Source organism: Cricetulus griseus, chromosome 2, assembly GCF_003668045.3.
Source record: "Cricetulus griseus strain 17A/GY chromosome 2, alternate assembly CriGri-PICRH-1.0, whole genome shotgun sequence".
Taxonomy (NCBI): Eukaryota; Metazoa; Chordata; class Mammalia; order Rodentia; family Cricetidae; genus Cricetulus; species Cricetulus griseus.
The window spans coordinates 395,489,992-395,506,680 of NC_048595.1; the positions used below are offsets into that span (position 1 = coordinate 395,489,992).

The following is a 16,689-nucleotide window of genomic DNA, read 5'->3' on the forward strand; positions in this document are numbered from 1 at the left end:
AGCTCTACCTACAAAGGTGCAAAGTAAACCAAGGAGGCCAGGTCTAAAGGAACCGCTTCTTCCTGCCAAAGTGAGCCTTCTCCCAGGGTGATCCCAAAATCTTCCTGAGCTTCCCATTTTCATTTAGATCTCAGACTCTACTGAGTTCCCCTTTAGACTAGAGGAGATGCAGGGGGCTACAGGCCAGGTTCTGAGGACCTAAGATAAGAATTGTCAGTGAGCTGTACCTCCATGTGGGGACCATGGATTCTCAGAAGTTTCGGCCAGCTGGCTCCAAGGATTTTAGGCTTGTGACAAGGTAGATATTCTTGTGGAAGAGTGAGGCAATGGGAGAAGAATGCTAGCTACTCACCTCATGCATGGCAGCTGGAAGCAAAACAAGAGGGAGGAGAGGCCCAGGGACAAGATCTCCCCCTCAAGATCCAACTTCAATGGTCTACTTCCTCCTCTTCCTGCTCCCTCTCTTGAAGAGTTTTAAATTCTGTGTAGATGTGTGGGGGTGAGTGCAGGTATCCTTGGAGACTAGAGGTGTTGGGTCTCTCTAGAGCTAGATTACAGACAGCTACAGCCTGCTCAACATGGGTGCTGGGTATCGAACTCAAGTTTTCTGCAAGATCAATGTGTGCGCCGGACGGTGGTGGCACATGCCTTTAGTCCCACCACTCAGGCAGCAGAGGCAGGTGGATCTCTGTGAGTTTGAGACCAGCCTGGTTACAAGAGCTAATTCCAGGACAGCCTCCAAAGTCACAGAGAAACCCTGTCTCGAACACCCCCCCCCAAAAAAAAATGAGTGCTTTTAACCACTGAGCCATCTCTCTAGCCTGTAGGCCTTGTGTCCTAAAGTTCCTACTGCCTCCAGCTAGAGGCTAAGAGTTCAACACATGAGACTCTGGAGGACATTCTGGATCTAAACTCTAACACATGGACAATCAGACCCCTCTACCTGGGAGATGTCTAGATTCTAGAAATGACCTCTGGGTGCCAGCAGGGATCTTCAAAGACTATAGGCAAAGGGCAGGTAAGGCAGTTGGGGGGCCACAGACCCTTGGAAGCTGTCTGTTAAACTCTCACAAAGCCTCTACCTACAAAGACCGTCACAAATTGCTGACTGCTACAGATGCAGAACAGCCTCTAGAAACTGGCCTGGGTGTGTGTGTGTGTGTGTGGCACAGGCTTCTGGCCTGTGCACAGCTTTCATTTCAACTTCCCCATCAGGAAACAGGGACGGGTGAGCTCTGAATCCCCTCCCGTTTTAGCCTGGAGTTCTAGGCAGATCTCAGAAGAGCTGTGTGAAGGAAGGGAGGGAGACTGCTAAGTGGACCTACATACAACCTATACTTCACTAGACAATCCTACCGCATTCTGGAGAGTTAAGAGTGTGGGGGAGCCAGGCATTGATGGTGCACGCCTTTAATCTCAGAGCTCAGGAGGCAGAGACAGTAGGATCTCTGTGAGTTCAAGGCCAGCCTGGTCTACAGAGCAAGTTCTAGGACAGGCTCCAAAGCTACAGAGAAACTCTATCTCAAAAAAAAAAAAAAACAAAACAAGGGGCTGGAGAGATGGCTCAGAGGTTAAGAGCACTGGCTGTTCTTCCACACAGCTTAATTATAATTTACCAAACCCTATAAATATTTCCTATCCATATATATTAATGAGAGTTTCTGGTGATGAAACACCATGACAAAAAAGCAAGTTGGGGAGGAAAGCGTTTATTTGTCTTTTTGTTTGTTGTTTGTTTTTGTTTTTTTTCGAGACAGGGTTTCTCTGTGGCTTTGGTTTCTCTGTCCTGGTACTCACTCAGTAGACCAGGTAGGCCCTCGAACTTACAGAGATCTGCCTGCCTCTGCCTCCCAAATGCTGGGATTAAAGGAGTGTGCCACCACTGTCTGGCTTCAGCCTGCTTTCTTATAGAACCCAAGACCACCGGCCCAGGGATGTAACCCCAACCATGGGCTGGGCCCACCCCCATTGATCACTAACTGAGAAAATGCCTTACAACTGAATCTTATGGAGGCATTTTCTTAATTGAGGTTCCCGTCTTCCAGATAACTCCAGTTTGTGTGTCAAGTTAGCATAAGACTAGCCAGCACACCAATTAACCTCACTGTTGTTCAGACCTCACCTGTGCTTCTCCAGTTTCTCAGCTTACCATCCTAACCTTAACCTTCAGGATTTTCCCTCTGCCCAGGAGACAACCTTTTTTTTTTAAAAAAGAGGTTTGTTTATTAATTATGAATACAGTGTCCTGTACTGCCTCCATGTATCCCTGCAGGTCAGAAGGGGGCACCGGATCTCATTACAGATGGTTGTGAGCCACCATGTGGTTGCTGGGAATTGAACTCAGGACCTCTGGAAAAGCAGGCAGTGCTCCCGCTCCTAACCTCTGAACCATCTCTCCAGCCCCAAGACAACCTTTTGTTGTTGTTGTTGTTGTTGTTTATTTTTTTGAGACAAGGTTTTGCTATATGCCTGGAACTCACCATGTAACCCAGGCTGACCTGGAACTCATGGTCCCCCAGTCTTAGTCTCCTGAGTACTGAGATTATACAGACACCAACATGTCTGGTTCAATTTGGGATCGCTGAATCCTGAATTGGGAGGAAACTGCTAAGAAAAACAGAGCATTATTGGAACAATTTGGTGAGTTTGAATATGAACTGCACAGCTATGTATGTATTATGTATGTATATATATATGAATATATATACATAAATATATATTGATACTAAATGGAAGATGGGATGTGTCCCTCGCGCTCTGTATTTCTCGCCAGCAAGAAATCATACGCAGGACACTCGGATCCTTCTGCAGACAAGCTTTAATGCATCTTGTGAGGGGAGAGCATAAGCTTACCAGAGCGGAGACACTGAACCAAGAAAACCATCCCTTATAAAGGCTGGCCAGCCGCCTGGGTCGTGTTACCCTATGAATGGCTTCAGCTCCTCAGGCCAAATGAGCCACGGGATAGGCAGAGATCAAAGGAATGGAGATTACCCAGCGCCTGTGAAGTAATTTACATCTTGGTGTCTTCAGGCACCATTATTGTAATGGATAATGCAGGAAACGGCCCCTTACATATCCCCCTTTTTTTATTAATTAATGATAAGGCTTTACATTTTTACAAGCAAATAGGTCACCCATATGTTGAGGGATAGAGGCAGAGGTTGAACCTTCCCAAAATCAAACATTAAGACTGTGTACAAGAGTCGCCATCAGGCTGTTAGCTTGACCCGAAGCGCTCTTGACCTGTCCTCTGCCGTTTTTCTGGGAAAGGGATTCTCGGGGCAGGTAACCCTTATGCAGGTCAACGTACCTCCCAGAGAAGCCTGTATATTAGGCAACTCTGTGCGATGCCTTTGCTCAGCATCCCTCATTGGGGCTGCTCAAACCAGACACTCTACCCTGTGCAATGAGCCTAGGCTCCGGGTGTGCAAGAGCTGTCTGGCCGGCGGCCTATTGCTTAAGCATTGTTAGCCAAATATCAGTGGAAGCGCTTGGGCGATCTCTTGGTTTGAGCCCTGGAGCTTACAGACCAGCCAGAGGAGTAACATCAATCTGCAAACGGCTGCATCAAACAATCCCACCCCCACCTCTTTTCTCACAGACCAGCCAAAAATAACAGCAATCCGCAAACGGCTGCATCAAACAATCCCACCCCCACCCCTATAGTGATACAATCTCTCCGCCAAGGACAGGAGTTAATCTGGATAACAACAGCGGCTCTCAACTCCCGGGGAGAGGGTGGAGTTCCGACTTTTGAAGGTCCGAAGAGGCTCTTCGGGTTGAGTCTTTCTGGGATCTACAGGGGATTCTCTTCATCCTGTGGAAAAAACATAATATCGCTCCCCTGGATCTTATGAGAATAGGATCCGGGCCTCTCCAAAGATCAGTTAAGATATCTTTCCATTTTACCATTTCCTTTTGGCCTTTTAGGTTTTGAGGTGAGACGCTTGGCCCGAGCGTCAATGTTTATGAGGCTTTAAAGCCCCAGGCATTCCAGGCCTTTAAGAAGTGTTGAATAGCAGGCATGGCCTTTTCCCCTATCAAAGACTGGGAAAGCCATCTGTAATTTTCTCCGCTCCTCTGATGGTAAGAAGGAGTCGGTACCAAATTGTGGGGGTGCTGATGGAAGCACACCCACTGGACCAACAGGCGATGGCCTCATATTTGTTTTTACTTTTGGCAGCCGATATCTATCGGGGTGGTATCGTGCTGTCTCCTCCTCTAGCTCTGCTTCCTTGTTAGAGTCTAAAATCTCAGAGTCTGAGCTGCTCAGCTCCAAGGCCTCCAGTTTCGTTGCAGGGCAGAGGCTAGGTTCCGAGTCCTCATCTCTCTTAAATTTACCGGGGTGTGACCGGCCAGTCCCCATTCTCTCTCCCTCCTTCTCTGTCTCTCCCTCATCCAGCTGAGCTGTTCCTTCCAAAACCCCATCTCTTGAGCTTTTAGAGTCATCAGAGCTATCAAGATTTAAAGCTTTAAACTTATTTACAGAATCATCTAACAAATTATTCACTCCCTTGTCATTAGACATCCCAGGAGGTCCTTTTTTCTTATTTATTGCTGTTTCTCTTAACAAATTATTCACTCCCTTGTCAGTAGACATCCCGGGAGGTCCTTTTTTCTTATATTTTATTGTTAGGCGCGCCCCATCTCTCACCACATTCGGTTTCTGATATGTAATTCTGGACTTCTTTAAGATTGTTACAACAGTGAGAAAAGTCAAAATAGCTCCTAGTAAAAGCATAGAAGCCTCTATATTAGCCTCCCACAATAGCAACATTCCCAAGCCAAAGTCCAGAAAAAACATACCTCTCCGAATTTACCACCCTGCAGTTCTGAATCCGCCCCGTTAGAGGGGTCTCCGTGGTGCCAGTGATGTTCACATGTTCCCGGGTTTCGGCACCATATGTCCCGCGCACGCTGTATCTTCTCGGCCGGCAAGAAATACATGCAGGACACTCGGATCCTTCTGCAGACAAGCTTTAATGCATCTTGTGAGGGGAGAGCATAAGCTTACCAGAGCGGAGACTAGAGCGGAGACATTGAACCAAGAAAACCATCCCTTATAAAGGCTGGCCAGCCGCCTGGGACGTGTTACCCTATGAATGGCTTCAGCTCCTCAGGCCAAATGAGCCACGGGATAGGCAGAGATCAAAGGAATGGAGATTACCCAGCGCCTGTGAAGTAATTTACATCTTGGTGTCTTTAGGCACCATTATTGTAATGGATAATGCAGGAAACGGCCCCTTAAAGGTATGGTAGTACCCATTGTAATTTCAGCTCTTGGTAGACTTCACACTTGCTTCAAGTGTGTAGCCATCTTGTACTATATATCAAGACCTTTAGTTTCATTATGTAGCCCTCGCTGTCCCAGAATTCTGGTCTATGTAGACCAGACTTGCCTTGAGCTCATAGAAATCTACCTCCCAAATGCTGAGATTAAAGTCGTGCTTTCAGGAGTCTACCCTGTTTTGGCTTCTGGAGTAGTAAGTAGTGGCCAGTGCCCAGGGAAGAATGGAGCCAGGGGTAAAAGCTCCTAAACACAGTGATGCTAAGACTCTCTCATATCCCCCTGGGTAATTCTCCTCTTCTGTGAAAAGGAACACAATGAATAATTTTCAAGCGTCCTGAATCCCAGGATCCCAAAGGATCAACAAGCTCATACACACTCATAGACATGTTGTCATTCTCACTTCAGACCAGAAGGTGGCAGCAGCACCTTTAATTTTCAGAACAACCAGAGAGACATAGAGACAGAGAGACAGAGAAAGAGACACAGAGAGAGAGACAGAGACAGAGACACACAGAGAGAGACACAAACACAAACACACACAGAGAGAGAGAGAGAGGGAGAGAGAGAGAGAGAGAGAGAGAGAGAGAGAGAGAGAGAGAGAGAGAAAAGAGAATAGGGAAGGGAAAAGGGAGAATTTTAAGTATTTTATAGACATTTTGTTGGCCTAGGTCCGAAGCTAGACAATACAAACAAAAGGGAAAGCCTGCTCTCAGGATGAGAGACAGACTCTCAAGATGAGGGAGTCAGACCTAAACTGCACGGGTTTTGCCACTGCGCGGCTTTGAGCAAGTCGCTTTATCTGCTTGTCTTCATTTTATTTAAAATTTTGAGATTTTATTCATTTTTTACTTTATGTATTGGGGTATTGGGATGTTTTCCCTGCATGTATGTCTGTGGACCACATACATGCAGTGCCTACGGATGCCAGAAGAGGGTGTTGGAGCCTCTGGAACCAGAGTTACCTGTGAACCAATGTGTGGATGCTGGGAATAGAACCCACTTGTTCTTTTTTGCTTTGTTTGGGTTTTGTTTGTTTATTTTTTTGTTTTTCAAGACAGGGTTTCTCTGTAGATTTGGAGCCTGTCCTGGAGCTTGATCTGTAGACCAGGTTGGCCTCGAACTCACAGAGAGCCACCTGCTTCTGTCTCCCGCTGCAGCCAGTGCTCTTACCTGCTGAGCCATCTCGCCAGCCCCCTCCCCCACATACACACACACATTTTATTTTGTAAATCAGCTATCTGGGTAGGATACTATAATAGTATGTGACTGAATGTGTCAAATGCTTGTCAAAAACCAGGTGTTAGTACTAATAAAGCAAACCGAGATAAGCAGTGAGGAGGGAAGGATGACTTGGGGTATTCCCTAACTGGAGGGGTGGAGCGCTGGAGCAGCAATACCAGAGGGAATAAATCTTGGAGCAACTATGTAGATGGGAACCCTGTAGTCTGACTGGTGGAGACTTCCTTGGAAAGTGGGATCCTGAACCCCATTTCTACTTAAGGTCTCCTTGGTCCCAGATGCCAGAGCCCAGAACACCATCAGGACCTTGTAAGTCCTGCCTGTGTCCACCCACACAGACAAGGCTCCTGCTACATCTGCAGATACTTTGTACCTCTGGGCTTCAGGTCCTACCTAAGTGATGGGGGAAAGAGACCATCGAAGTCATAGGGCTTTCATGGCAGTTGATGGCACAGCGATCCAAGTGTAAAGGGAAGCAAACACTTGGGGACTTGGAGAGAGGAAGCATGGGGGATGGTGACCACATTTCTTTCTTTCTTTCTTTCTTTTTTTTGGGGGGGGTCTTGGAAACAGGGTTTCTCTGTGGCTTTGGAGGCTGTCCTGGAACTAGCTCTTGTAGACCAGGCTGGTCTCGAACTCACAGAGATCCGCCTGCCTCTGCCTCCCCAGTGCTGGGATTAAAGGTATGTGCCACCACCGCCCAGCTCTGGTGACCACATTTCTAAGTTGACTTTGAGTCTCTAAGCTGTTCCTCCCTTTTCAGCTGCTGCTGGAACCTTAGATGTGAGCCAAGGGGCCGGAGTAGCAAAAGATCATTAGGGACACTGGCCTATCTCGGGGATATGAAATGACATGGAGACATGGAATGAAGGTGTGCCCCAATCCTGAATCTGTACCAGAAAGGCCTCCAGCTAATACTTGGTTGCAAGGAATTAGACATATGCTATTGCTCTCCTGTTTCTGTTTGTCCATCCTGAGGCAGAAGGTGAGCAACCTTACTGAGCCCCTACTGGGAGCCTCATCATAGACTGTCACCAGCTCTGAAAAGACAAGTAACTTGTCTTGGGTCATGCAGCTGGTACATTTCCAAGGTGGTGGCCTGAACTCTTCTGCCAGGACCATTCCCTTTACCCTACCTGAGCCTTAGCCACCCACATCCTCAGAAATTCCTTTCGAGTCTCTCCATCCATAAAGACTGAGCTCCCCAATCACAGATCTAGGTATTAGGCTGTTTGGAGACAGCTTACCACCCACAGCTCCTTCACTTCCTCTGTGCTTCCTACTGTTTGGCCTTGCCAGGGTCCAGCTGTGGACCTCTTCACTCGTCCACTTTCCACCATCACCAGGAGAGGTCCACAGCACATAACTGAAAAACACTCTTTCTGGTAACCTACGTGGCAATACTCACCTTTTTTGTAATTCCTTGCATGCATCCAGCCATTTCTCTATAACCCTGCAGGCCAATCATGGAAGTAGGGGAGGTAATAAAAACACAGGCCAAGTGCTAAGTGCTTTATATTTTATAGCTCATCCAATCCTCCCAATGATATGAAGCAGGCGCTATTATTAGCATTCCCGTTTATGGATAAAGAAAATAGGCTGAACCCTTCAAGAAACCCCAAAGTGTACTGCTCATTAGGTTGGACAGCCATGTCCAGAGTCCCAACAAACTAAGGAAAGACATGCCCACTTTCCACTCCAACCATCAGTTAAGAGGTCTTGGCTCCTTCTACTTGGGGTCCAGCACTGCTCTTAACTAATCTCAAAAAGCCCAGATTCTCCTCGCCCCGGAGGTCAACAACATGAGAGTAGCAACAAAAACAATAAAACCAACATACTTTCTCAGTGTATGTACTATACATACACACAGATTTATTCATTTAGTCCAGTGGTTCTCAAGCTGTAAGTCCCAACCCCACACCAGTTATGTACATTACATTACATTACAATTTACATTACAATCATACATTACAATTTACAACTGTAGCAAAATTACAGTTATGAAGTAGCCAAAATAATTTTATGGTTGGGGGGTCACCCCACATGAGGAACTGTATTAAATGGTCACAGCACTTTGGTGGCTCTCTAATCACTGTTTTACTGAGAGGAAAGGAAGGCCAGCCATGAGGTTGGCTTTCTATGGCAGGGGTGGGAAGGACTGCAGCTAGAATAATCTTACCTGTGACTTTTTGTCATCTGTCTTTCTCCTCCAAGAGCTCCCAGGCCTGGCTGCTTGCCACTAGGCAAGAAACCTCCACCTTTGCCTTGCTGCGTCCCTCACATGGGCTGGCCCTTCCTCACTCCATCCTACCAGAGCCCTTCTGGGAGGTTTTCTGGTCCCCTCTCTTCTGAATAGTGAGTTGGGGGCTTAAGCAAGGGCCAGGGGTGATTAGAAACTTCACCTGCAGCTCCCTGGGCCCAGGACCTCCCCTCTTCTGCCCAGTCCCTACTTCAGCTACTACCGTCTCCAGCCACGGGCTCCCAATGCAGACAGGGCTGGTGCTGGTCCTCCCGTGGCCTTGCTTGACCTCTCCATGTCTCCAGGGCTCATCATCATTTGCTCCTGAAGTCTGGGTTGGATGGAGCTCCAGACCAATGGCAGCATTTGCTCAGAGCGCAGGACTGCAGCAGGAAGCACCAACACCAAGGTTCCCACAACGTCACCTCTGACCTGCCAACTCCTTACCCCAGCCCAGATGAGGCCTTAACCCCTCTCCACTCCAGGAACTGGGGTGGGGCAGGCCCTGGTTTATTCACCCTGTCCGCTTTCCCAACATCCTTTTCTCATTCCCTTAGCAACCAAACTAGATCCATCAAGGAGCAGGGCCTGGCAGCTGAGCTGGGAGAGACTAATAGCCCGGAAGGAAGGAGGGGCCTGGAGAGAAATGGAAGGCTAGGGATGTAAGCCAGCTCAGGCTGGGCGTTGGCTCTGGCCCATCTCAGAGGACACACAGAAGGTGGGGGAGCTCTCTCTGCCCTGCAGTATGAGGGGGCTGACCAGCAGGGAGCCGCCCTCCTTATCCCAGTCAGGTACCCAGCCTAGAGCCATAAACCTGCTTCTCTCAGGACCCATCTGAGATAGACCCATCCTGCTCCAGAGTCCCCAGTGACAGCAGCCACACGGCTCCCACTCCCAACAAACCTAAAGGCCTCAGCATCCTTTCTCCTATAGAGCATCCAAACTGCCCCTGTCCACTCCTGGACAGCCTGTGTCTGCATTTTGCAAGCCGTGTGACACACAAAGGCCAGATACCAGCCTTCCTGCTAAGTGGTGTGTGTGGGGTGTGTGTGTGGGGTTGTGTATTTGTGTAATGTCTGTGCACACAGGCATCTGGGGCAGGCTCCACACACATACATGCTTGTAGGATCTACGAGATGGCTCAGTGGTAAAAGGGGTCTGTGTTGTGGACCAGTCTGAGGACTTCTCTATCTGCTTTCATGCCCATTCATCGCCCTTTATCCGCACCATTTCTGGGTACCTGCACCTCCTCAGCACTGGAGAGAGGTGCCGGACAGTCTGTCTTTCAGCCCTGGCAGCTGCTACCCCGCAGCCCCCTCCCCTTCCTACTTCAGGGATTCCTCTAGTTCCCGTAAAGCCTGTGACTGAGCATCAGTTAGTATGGAGGGGGAGAGAATCCAGTAACTGGCGGATGGCACATTTGCGGATGGCACACCCCAGGCCACTCAGTTTAGCCTCTGTCATGGCAGACACCTGGGAGTCTGACACCCCCAGCCCCCTGTGAGGTGCCACCTTGTTGAGACAGGTGTTAAACCCAAGTTTGGGTGCTGTGTCTTTAAGGTAGAAGCATCAGCAGGCAACTTCTGCTGGACAAGGGCGGGGGAGGGGAGCTGGTCAGTCCATTAGCTGCAGAGCTGGCGCCAACCACCAACCCTTTACCGTGCCCTGGGGAGCAGGCAGAGATAAGACCTTCCCCAGCCCCTCCTCCTCAGCCCTTCTGTCCCGTTTCTCTTCGTTGTGGTGGTGGTGGTGGGGTGCAGCTGACAACAGGTGAAAACAGAACCCCAGTTTCAGGAGACAGGAGGAGGCACAAACTCCCCGGTTTAGGCCAGGTTAGCTGTCCCTCCGAGACCTACCTCCCTTTTCATAGCCAAAAGCTTGCCCTTTAACCTCGGTTCCCTCCTATTCCCTAATTCTTACCTCCTCTTCTGAGGGGGCACTCCGGTCAAGTCATGCCCTCCAACCCTAGGTTCCAGCCTTGGAGTCATGCCCAAAGTCTTGGACCCTTAGCCCATCCCCACCCTGCTGTCACACCCCTGATCTCTGCCAGCAGCAAGGGGGAATCAAGTAGGCAGGGTGCCAGCAACCAGGAGAGGGAAGGGGTGATGTCGCCGCTCTGCAGGGTGGGGCATCCCCCTCCCCACACAGCCCGTCTATAGTCAGGCCAGTGGGAGGAGCTGTCGTGCCCCCCCCACCCCCAGACCGCAGGGCTATAAAGCTGCCCCGCATCGGTCTGCGGCTCCTTCCCGCCCGGGCCAGCTCTGCCAAGCGCTGAATGCCATCTTCCGCCACCATGAGCCATCACTCGTCGGGCCTCCGGTCCAACATCAGCTCTACCTCGTACCGCAGGACCTTCGGGCCACCGCCCTCACTGTCCCCCGGAGCTTACTCCTATTCATCCAGCACTCGCTTTTCCAGCAGCCGCCTGCTGGGTTCGGCGTCCCCGAGCTCCTCGGCAAGGCTGGGCAGCTTCCGTGCCCCTCGGGCGGGGGCTCTGCGCTTGCCCTCGGAGCGCCTCGACTTCTCCATGGCCGAGGCCCTCAACCAGGAGTTCCTGGCAACACGGAGCAACGAGAAGCAAGAACTCCAGGAGCTCAACGATCGCTTCGCCAACTTCATCGAGAAGGTGCGCTTCCTGGAGCAGCAGAACGCAGCCCTGCGCGGGGAGCTGAGCCAGGCCCGGGGCCAGGAACCGGCACGCGCCGACCAGCTGTGCCAGCAGGAGCTGCGGGATCTGCGGCGCGAACTGGAGCTGCTGGGCCGGGAGCGCGACCGGGTGCAGGTGGAGCGCGACGCGCTGGCGGAGGACCTGGCGGCGCTCAAGCAGAGGTCAGAGGGCAGGACAGGGCCTGCCAGTCACTCCCTCCGCTTCTCTCTTTCTTTCCCTGGGATCCAACAGTCCTAGGGCGTGGCCCGGCTGGCCAACCCCAGAGGTGCCTGCAGCATCCTGACCGGCCCCCTCCCAGCACTGTGCTCCCAGCGCCTAGGCTAAGTTGCCTATATAGGGGACTTTTCCCCCCTCCTTTTCCCAGCCCGCTAGACGGGCAGGTTGAGTCCCTCGCTTTAGAACCAGGACAGCTGCAAGAGCAGATGGGGGCGGGGTGCTGGACGTGGCTCGAGGGCTGGGAGGTGACCCGGCAGCTCACTGTCTTCCCCACTCTGCCCGCCCGTCAGGTTGGAAGAAGAATCCCGCAAGCGGGAGGATGCGGAGCACAACCTGGTGCTCTTCCGTAAGGTGAGTGGAGGCCACGTGAGTCCCACCACCCCGTCTGCACCCCCAGCAGCGTCTCCAGGGGGGCATCTGTGGGTTAAGGGAGGCAGCTTCATGCCTTCGAGGCAGAAGGGGAGGCCTGGCCCTTCCTTTGCCTGAAGAGCCCTCCTTTCTCTTGAAACCCCATCCCCATCCACAAAGGACGTGGACGACGCCACCCTGTCCCGCCTAGAACTAGAGCGCAAGATCGAGTCTCTGATGGATGAAATTGAGTTCCTTAAGAAGCTGCACGAAGAGGTGGGTGGTCGGGGTGTCTGGGAAGGCTTGGGAGAGGCCTCGCTGAAGCTGCCAGACGGGGATGCAATGTGATGACAACCCCACCCTTTAACCCGGCCACAGGTGGTTTGACTCCCACCCATGCGCCACCTGTTGGCGGTCTGGGTAGCTACACCCTGAACCTGACAACCGGCTTAAGGGCATCCTGGGCTGAGGTCTCAGAATCCAGTGCGCGCTGCACTCCCTAGCGCCCCCTTCTGTTCATTCAAGTGCCTCACACACTTTAAAGTTTTTATTTATTTATGTATTTATTTTGAGACAGGGTCTCAAAACCCGGACTGGTCTTGAACTAGTGAGTTCTCTGTCCCAGACTTTCAAAAGCTGGAATTACATATGTGCACCTCCATTCCGGGCTAGACATTCTTCTCTTCTGTTCACTCTTCTATTCACAACCTCCACCGGTGTTTCCTGGCTTGTAGGAACTTCGGGACTTGCAGGTGAGCATGGAGAGTCAGCAGGTGCAGCAGGTGGAGGTGGAGGCGACTGTGAAGCCAGAGCTGACCGCGGCGCTGAGGGACATCCGTATGCAGTATGAGAACATCGCGGCTAAGAATCTGCAGGAGGCAGAGGAGTGGTATAAGTCCAAAGTGCGAGAACAGGGGAGGACTCTGGGGGGGTGGGTCCTGGGGTGGGAGGCACTGGGAGTGGCACTCATCCCACCAGACCTGTCTGCCACTCCACAGTACGCTGACCTGTCCGACGCCGCCAACCGCAACCACGAGGCCCTACGCCAGGCCAAGCAGGAGATGAACGAGTCCCGACGTCAGATCCAGAGTCTGACTTGCGAGGTGGACGGGCTGCGCGGCACGGTGAGCACTCCGCTGCTGCCTGGGCCGGTGGGCGGCTGCTAAAGGGCTCTCCGACTGCCCCCCATTCTTCTTCCCCCTATCCCAGAACGAGGCGCTGCTCAGACAGCTGCGGGAGCTGGAGGAGCAGTTCGCCCTGGAGGCTGGAGGCTACCAAGCGGGCGCTGCGCGGCTGGAGGAAGAGCTTCGACAGCTGAAGGAAGAGATGGCGCGGCACCTGCGAGAGTATCAGGAGCTCCTCAATGTCAAGATGGCCCTGGATATCGAGATCGCCACCTACAGGAAGCTGCTGGAAGGGGAGGAGAGCCGGTGAGTGGTGAGGCTACTGGGACCGTAGGGCTTTGGGCCTAGTGAAGGGAATAACCAGGCTGCACGCTTTGTCCACAGGATCTCGGTGCCGGTTCATTCCTTTGCCTCCTTAAGTTTAAAGACGACTGGTGAGTCCTCCACGTCTGGCCTCCAGCCTGCATCTCCCTTATACCTTCTGCCCTGATTGCTCTGGCCGTGCTCATCCTGGATTGACTCCTATTCCAACTATAGGGAGGTTTCTGGCCTTAAGAGGTAGGAGTGGGAGCCTGAAAGGAGACAATCCCAAACCTTTCCGTGTCCTTCTCCCGCTTTCTCCAGTGCCTGAAGTGGAGCCTCCCCAGGACAGCCACAGCCGCAAGATGGTTCTGATTAGGACTATTGAGACCCGGGATGGGGAGGTGAGACAAACCCCTTGATCTGGGACCGCACGGTTTCTAGTGTTTCTGAGCCCCGATCAAACCTGGCTGCAGATCTTAGGGTGTTGAGGGTATATGGTTCTTGGGAAGGACACAGATAGAAGGTGTGTGTGCGCACACATGTGCGTGCACGCACAGGCACACCTGTACCATGTGCTCATGTGGAGATCAGAGGGCATTTTCAGAAGTCATTTCTCCCCCTTTACTGTGACTTTCAGGGATCAAACTCAGGTTTTAAGATTTGTGTGACAAATTCCTCTATCTGCTGAGCCAAGGAGGAACATCAGAAGACGAGTGGCTAGCCAGGTGGTTGTGACACACACCCTTAGTCCCAGTCCTCAGGAGGCAGAGGCAGCCCTCTGAGTTGAAGGCCAGCTTTGTCTACAGAGAGTTCCAGGCATCCAGGGCCACACAGAGAATCTCTGTCTCAAAGCAACGATGAAAAAGAGGAAGAGGAGAAGGACGAGATAAACTGTAGCCTTAGCAAGCTATGACAGGCAGGGCACAAGATTGTCCCTAGGAAGTGGTGCTGAATTATCTCCTTGTATGCCTTGCCCCCAGCAGGTGGTGACAGAGTCCCAGAAGGAACAGCACAGTGAACTGGACAAGTCTTCTATTCACAGCTACTGAGCCCTCACCTGGAGCTCTGACCCCACCTAAGCCTCTTAAGCTCAAGCCCAGCACTAGTCCTCATCCAGCCCCTCACTGCATGTGGCATGATCCCTTCCCAGCCAAGCTATAGCCTGACATGGTGGCTGGTCTCTCCCTGCCCTGACACATAGGTGTGACCAAAGCTTTCCTGTCCTTGTAAGAGGCAGATGAAAAAGCCCAGGACAATAGATCTGTTCAAGAATGATCCCATGGCTAGTGGGGTGGACCAGTGAGTCTCACTCTGAACCGAATAAAATGGCTACTGAGAGAAACTCCTTATGTAGTTGTCTGGAATCCTTTCTTCTCTGACTCTCATTTTCTTGGCACTCTTGACTCCAGTGGGCCCAGTTGTGTTTCCTCAAACCTCTCTGTTCCTTTTCAACTTAAAAGAAAAATCTTTGTATGTAGCCCAAGCTAGCCTTCAACTAACTTTCAATCCTGCTTCAATATTTCAAGTGTTGAGATTATAGGTATGTGTGACTATGTCCATCTTATTGAGGTTTTTAATGACTCTGAGTGTGTATGTGTGTGTATGTGTGTGTGTGTGTCTGTGTGGGTAGTGGGATCCTAGGGGTCAAACTCAGGTCATCAGGCTTGGTGACAGGTGCCTTTATCCCCTGTATTAGACACTTTTCTGTTGGAAGGGACTCTAACCAGCTCAAGCATGGCTAGCATGGCTCTGGCAGGCCTTGCCCTTCTCCTGAATTTCCTTTGCCTTATTAAAAACCATTAGATTACATTCCTAAAGCTAGTCACCAAGGTTTATTTCTTTATTTGGCTACTTCCTCCTCCTGAAGCGGACTATCAAGGTCCACTGATCAAAGTATTGAAATCAGCAATCAAAAGCCCCCTTTGACTCACCTACTTAATATGCCCAATTAAACACCTCAGACTAGGTGGTGATGGTGCATGCCTTTAATCCTAGCACTTGGGAAGCAGAGGTAGACAGATCTTTGAGTTCACGGCCACCCTGGCCTACAGAGAGGGTTCCAGGACAGCCAGGGCTTCACAGAGAAACCATGTCTTGAAAAAAACAAAAACAAAACAAAACAAAAAAAATTAAACACCTTATCCTAACATGGGGTTTCCTTTTTTTCCCTCTATACACTGCCATTTTTTTTTAAGATTTTATTTATTATGCATACGACATTCTGCCTCTACATATGCCTGCACGCCAGAAGAGGGCACCAGATCTCATTACAGATGGTTGTGAGCCACCATGTGGTTGCTGGGAATTGAACTCAGTACCTTTGGAAGAGCAGTCAGTGCTCTTAACCTCTGAGCCATCTCTCCAGCCCCTACACTGCCATTTTTCTATGGGCCATGTCGGTCTCCTCTCCATCTGAAAGCAGTCCTTTGTCCTCTGGGACAAATATCCCTGACCCCTCTCCCTGTTCCTTTTCCCTTGTCCTTCACCCTCTTGTCCCTTATCACTGCCCTCTGCCCCTCTGGGGCAAATAAATCTCCTTTGTGCTAAGAACTTGGTCGTGTGGGTCCTGAGCCAATACTGATCTCTTTGCTGTTGGTGCGATAATGTATGTTGACCACAGCAATCTAAGGAAGAGTTTATTCTGGCTGATGGTTCCAGAGGGCTAGATGTCCATCGTGGCAGGGAAGGTATGGTGACCAGAGCAGGAAGCTGAAGGTCACATCCCAATCACACACAGGAAGCAGAGAAAGAGAGACACATCTGTAAGCGGTGCAAAGCTATAATTTCTCAAAGCCCACACCCAGTGAGTGGCATACTTCTTCCAGCAAGGCTCCTGGCTTATCAGTTCCATAATCTCCCCAAACACCACCAACAACTGGAGTTTATGGAAGACATTTCTCTTTCAAACTACCATGCCTACTGAGCTAACTCACAGGCCCCAGGATGATCTTTAGTTCTAAGGCAGCCTTAGCTACAAAATTAGACTAAATCTCAAAAAAAAAAAAAAAAAGAGAGAAAGAAAAGAAAAGAAATCCAAGAGGAAGGCTGGGCATGGTGGAACCTGACCTTTAATCAATCCCAGCATTCAGGAGGCAGATGCAGGTTTCTGTGAGTACCAGGTCTGTATAGTGAGACTCAAAAACAACAACAAAAACTAAAGCAGGGCTTTGCCTTCTGTAAATTGAAAAGAGAGAGATTTTTGCTAAGTGTGATGGTGTGTGCTACAGTCCTAGGACTTGGGAGGTGGAGGGAGGAAGAT

The 16,689-nt window shown here is 50.7% G+C and overlaps 1 protein-coding gene across 2 annotated transcripts; it reads left to right on the forward strand.

Moving 5' to 3' along the window:
* Positions 1 to 11,046: 11,046 nt before the first annotated feature.
* Positions 11,047 to 14,779, forward strand: Prph (peripherin). Of its 2 annotated transcripts, none has more exons than XM_027396512.2 (9): positions 11,047 to 11,600; positions 11,946 to 12,006; positions 12,184 to 12,279; positions 12,738 to 12,905; positions 13,002 to 13,127; positions 13,213 to 13,433; positions 13,512 to 13,561; positions 13,752 to 13,831; positions 14,411 to 14,779. In XM_027396512.2, the coding sequence occupies exons 1-9, from the start codon at positions 11,047 to 11,049 to the stop codon at positions 14,477 to 14,479; spliced, it is 1,425 nt and encodes a 474-aa protein (XP_027252313.1). In that variant the 3' UTR covers positions 14,480 to 14,779. The 2 variants fall into 2 exon arrangements, with proteins under 2 accessions (XP_027252313.1, XP_027252314.1); XM_027396513.2 differs by having other exon boundaries at positions 14,414 to 14,779.
* The last annotated feature ends 1,910 nt before the right edge of the window (positions 14,780 to 16,689 follow it).

Bases quoted from the DNA above. Each gene is read 5' to 3' on its own strand.
- Prph (XM_027396512.2), top strand. From the start codon at position 11,047: ATGCCATCTTCCGCCACCATGAGCCATCACTCGTCGGGCCTCCGGTCC. The intron at 12,906-13,001 runs GTGCGAGAACAG...GCCACTCCACAG, and splicing joins AGGAGTGGTATAAGTCCAAA to TACGCTGACCTGTCCGACGC. The intron at 13,562-13,751 runs GTGAGTCCTCCA...CGCTTTCTCCAG, and splicing joins CTTAAGTTTAAAGACGACTG to TGCCTGAAGTGGAGCCTCCC.